The sequence below is a fragment of the Manihot esculenta genome, chromosome 1, assembly GCF_001659605.2.
Source record: "Manihot esculenta cultivar AM560-2 chromosome 1, M.esculenta_v8, whole genome shotgun sequence".
NCBI classification, from domain to species: Eukaryota; Viridiplantae; Streptophyta; class Magnoliopsida; order Malpighiales; family Euphorbiaceae; genus Manihot; species Manihot esculenta.
In genome coordinates this window covers 27,633,667-27,635,634 of record NC_035161.2, presented here as the reverse complement: position 1 = coordinate 27,635,634, position 1,968 = coordinate 27,633,667, and the positions used below count along the sequence as shown (strand labels likewise).

The 1,968-nt window shown below is 37.8% G+C and overlaps 1 protein-coding gene across 1 annotated transcript; it reads right to left on the bottom strand.

The window, feature by feature from the left end:
• Positions 1–842: 842 nt before the first annotated feature.
• Positions 843–1,650, bottom strand: LOC110628669 (probable calcium-binding protein CML13). Its single transcript, XM_021775463.2, has one exon. It carries the CDS (start codon positions 1,543–1,545, stop codon positions 1,102–1,104), a length of 444 nt encoding a protein of 147 aa, XP_021631155.1. The 5' UTR covers positions 1,546–1,650; the 3' UTR covers positions 843–1,101.
• Positions 1,651–1,968: the final 318 nt, after the last annotated feature.

Here is a 1,968-nt window from a genome sequence, read left to right as displayed (position 1 = left end):
ATTTGCAGTATCAAACACAACCTTTAAAACTTTCCATTGAAAGTCAGATGGATGAAAGATGAGCACTGCTTTCTGATTGATGAACACAAAAGATTATGTCAAATTTACATGGTGTCAACCATGAAATAAGAGACCACAAAACTTAAGAAATTGGCCAAGTCTGGGCTGCTAAAACCTAACTTCCCCATTACAGAGCACGCAAATCTCAGCGGAGACCAGCAATCCAGATGATAAGAATTGCTCATTAGACAACCTTCTGAATTTAAGCATGCTAGGTTCAAAGGTAAATTAACATCTCAAAGTTCACAGTGACAAAGTAGAAGCATTACCAAATTGAGTTATCAAAGGATATAATTTCTAAACATTTACAGCACAATACTAAAATCTGAAAACAATTCATGAACAGGCTTTGCCTATAATGTAGTTTCCTGCAACTATCAACTAGTTATTTCATTCTCAATCTAAAAGGGGAAAAGAATCAATCAAGGTCTGATTCTATAATGAAAATAAAATCAGGGCATAGAGAAGGTTTAGAAACCAAACCAACCGACATAATATCACAAAATGTAATAGAAACTACAACAGATCTCTGCCAGAAGGAAACATCAATGACCCCATAAAGTCATTTTCCATAATCCTAAATATGCAGGAGGAACAAAATTCTGACCAACGTGTAGTTTCTTACATTTATCCAATGATGATACCGATTTCATTATAAGGAAATGCTACAAAAGGGGAAATCTTGGACCCCAAAAAAAAAAAAAACATATGCAACTAATTTCTGATCCAATCGAGCCAAATTAAAAGCAGCAAATTTAAATTGTCTGAAAATGAACAGATTCTAAAAATTTCAATACATTAGCTGCCCAATATAAACACTTGAACACATACAGAAAGCCCCAAAATCTTCAATGAAAACTTACCAATACTTGCATAATTAGAAGAACACCATCATCATCCATCACAATCAATACCCAAAGAAACCCTAGCCCCCAACCCAAAAAATAAAAAAGAGAGACAAAGCTTACCCAAAGTACTTATGAAAATGTAAAAAGGTCAAAAACAGAAACAAACACTCGCAAATTCTTAATCGACCTTACTTCACTTGGCCACCATCTTAGCAATGAAATCCTCGTAGCGGATTCTGCCATCCGGCCCCACCTCCACTCCCCCGATCCATTCATCGAACTCCGCTGGCTCGAGCTTCTCTCCAATATTAGTCAAAATATGGCGCAGATCCGTAACGGAAACGAACCCAGTGTTGTCCTTGTCGAGTACCTTGAAGGCATCGCGGAGCTGGCGATCGAAGGGTTCCGTTTTCATGTGCTTGGCCATGATTTGGAGGAATCTGGGAAAATCGAAAGGAGAGCTTAGTTTTTCCTCGGCGACAATGGCCTTGAGTTGGGCCTGGGTGGGGTTGCCCCCGAGAGAACGCATTAGGACCCCCAATTCGGAAGGGGCGATCTTGGCGTCAGAATCGCTGTCGAAGAGCGTGAAGGCCTCTTTCATCGAGGAGACCTGTTCATCGGTCAGATCCTTGCCCATTTTCCAGTTCGGTTTCCGGTCGTGTCTATCTTTCCCCACAATATGATCTCCCAATCCTTCTGCGTATGTCTGGAAATGGGAGCGCACGTTGTCTCTGTAAATTTTGAAGGGAATTGGCGAAATGGGAGGCAGGTTTTCGGGGGTGGAAACGGCGTCGTTTACCGGGTTGGCGAACAGTGTGTGTGTGTCTTTTTTTTTTTTAACTCATGCAAATCAAGTTAAAATTTTTCGCGAACTAAAATCGTCTCCAAAATCAATTACTTTTACCACATTAATATTTAAATCCATTTAATTTTATGTTTTTTAATTAATAAAAATTTATATATTGTTAATAACTTATCTTGAAAATGTAATAATTTCATAAAATATTCACAATTTATTTTCAAAAATTAAAATATAAAATATAAATATTATTATTAAATA

Coding starts and splice junctions, on each gene's coding strand:
- LOC110628669 (XM_021775463.2), bottom strand. CDS start 1,545: ATGGGCAAGGATCTGACCGATGAACAGGTCTCCTCGATGAAAGAGGCC.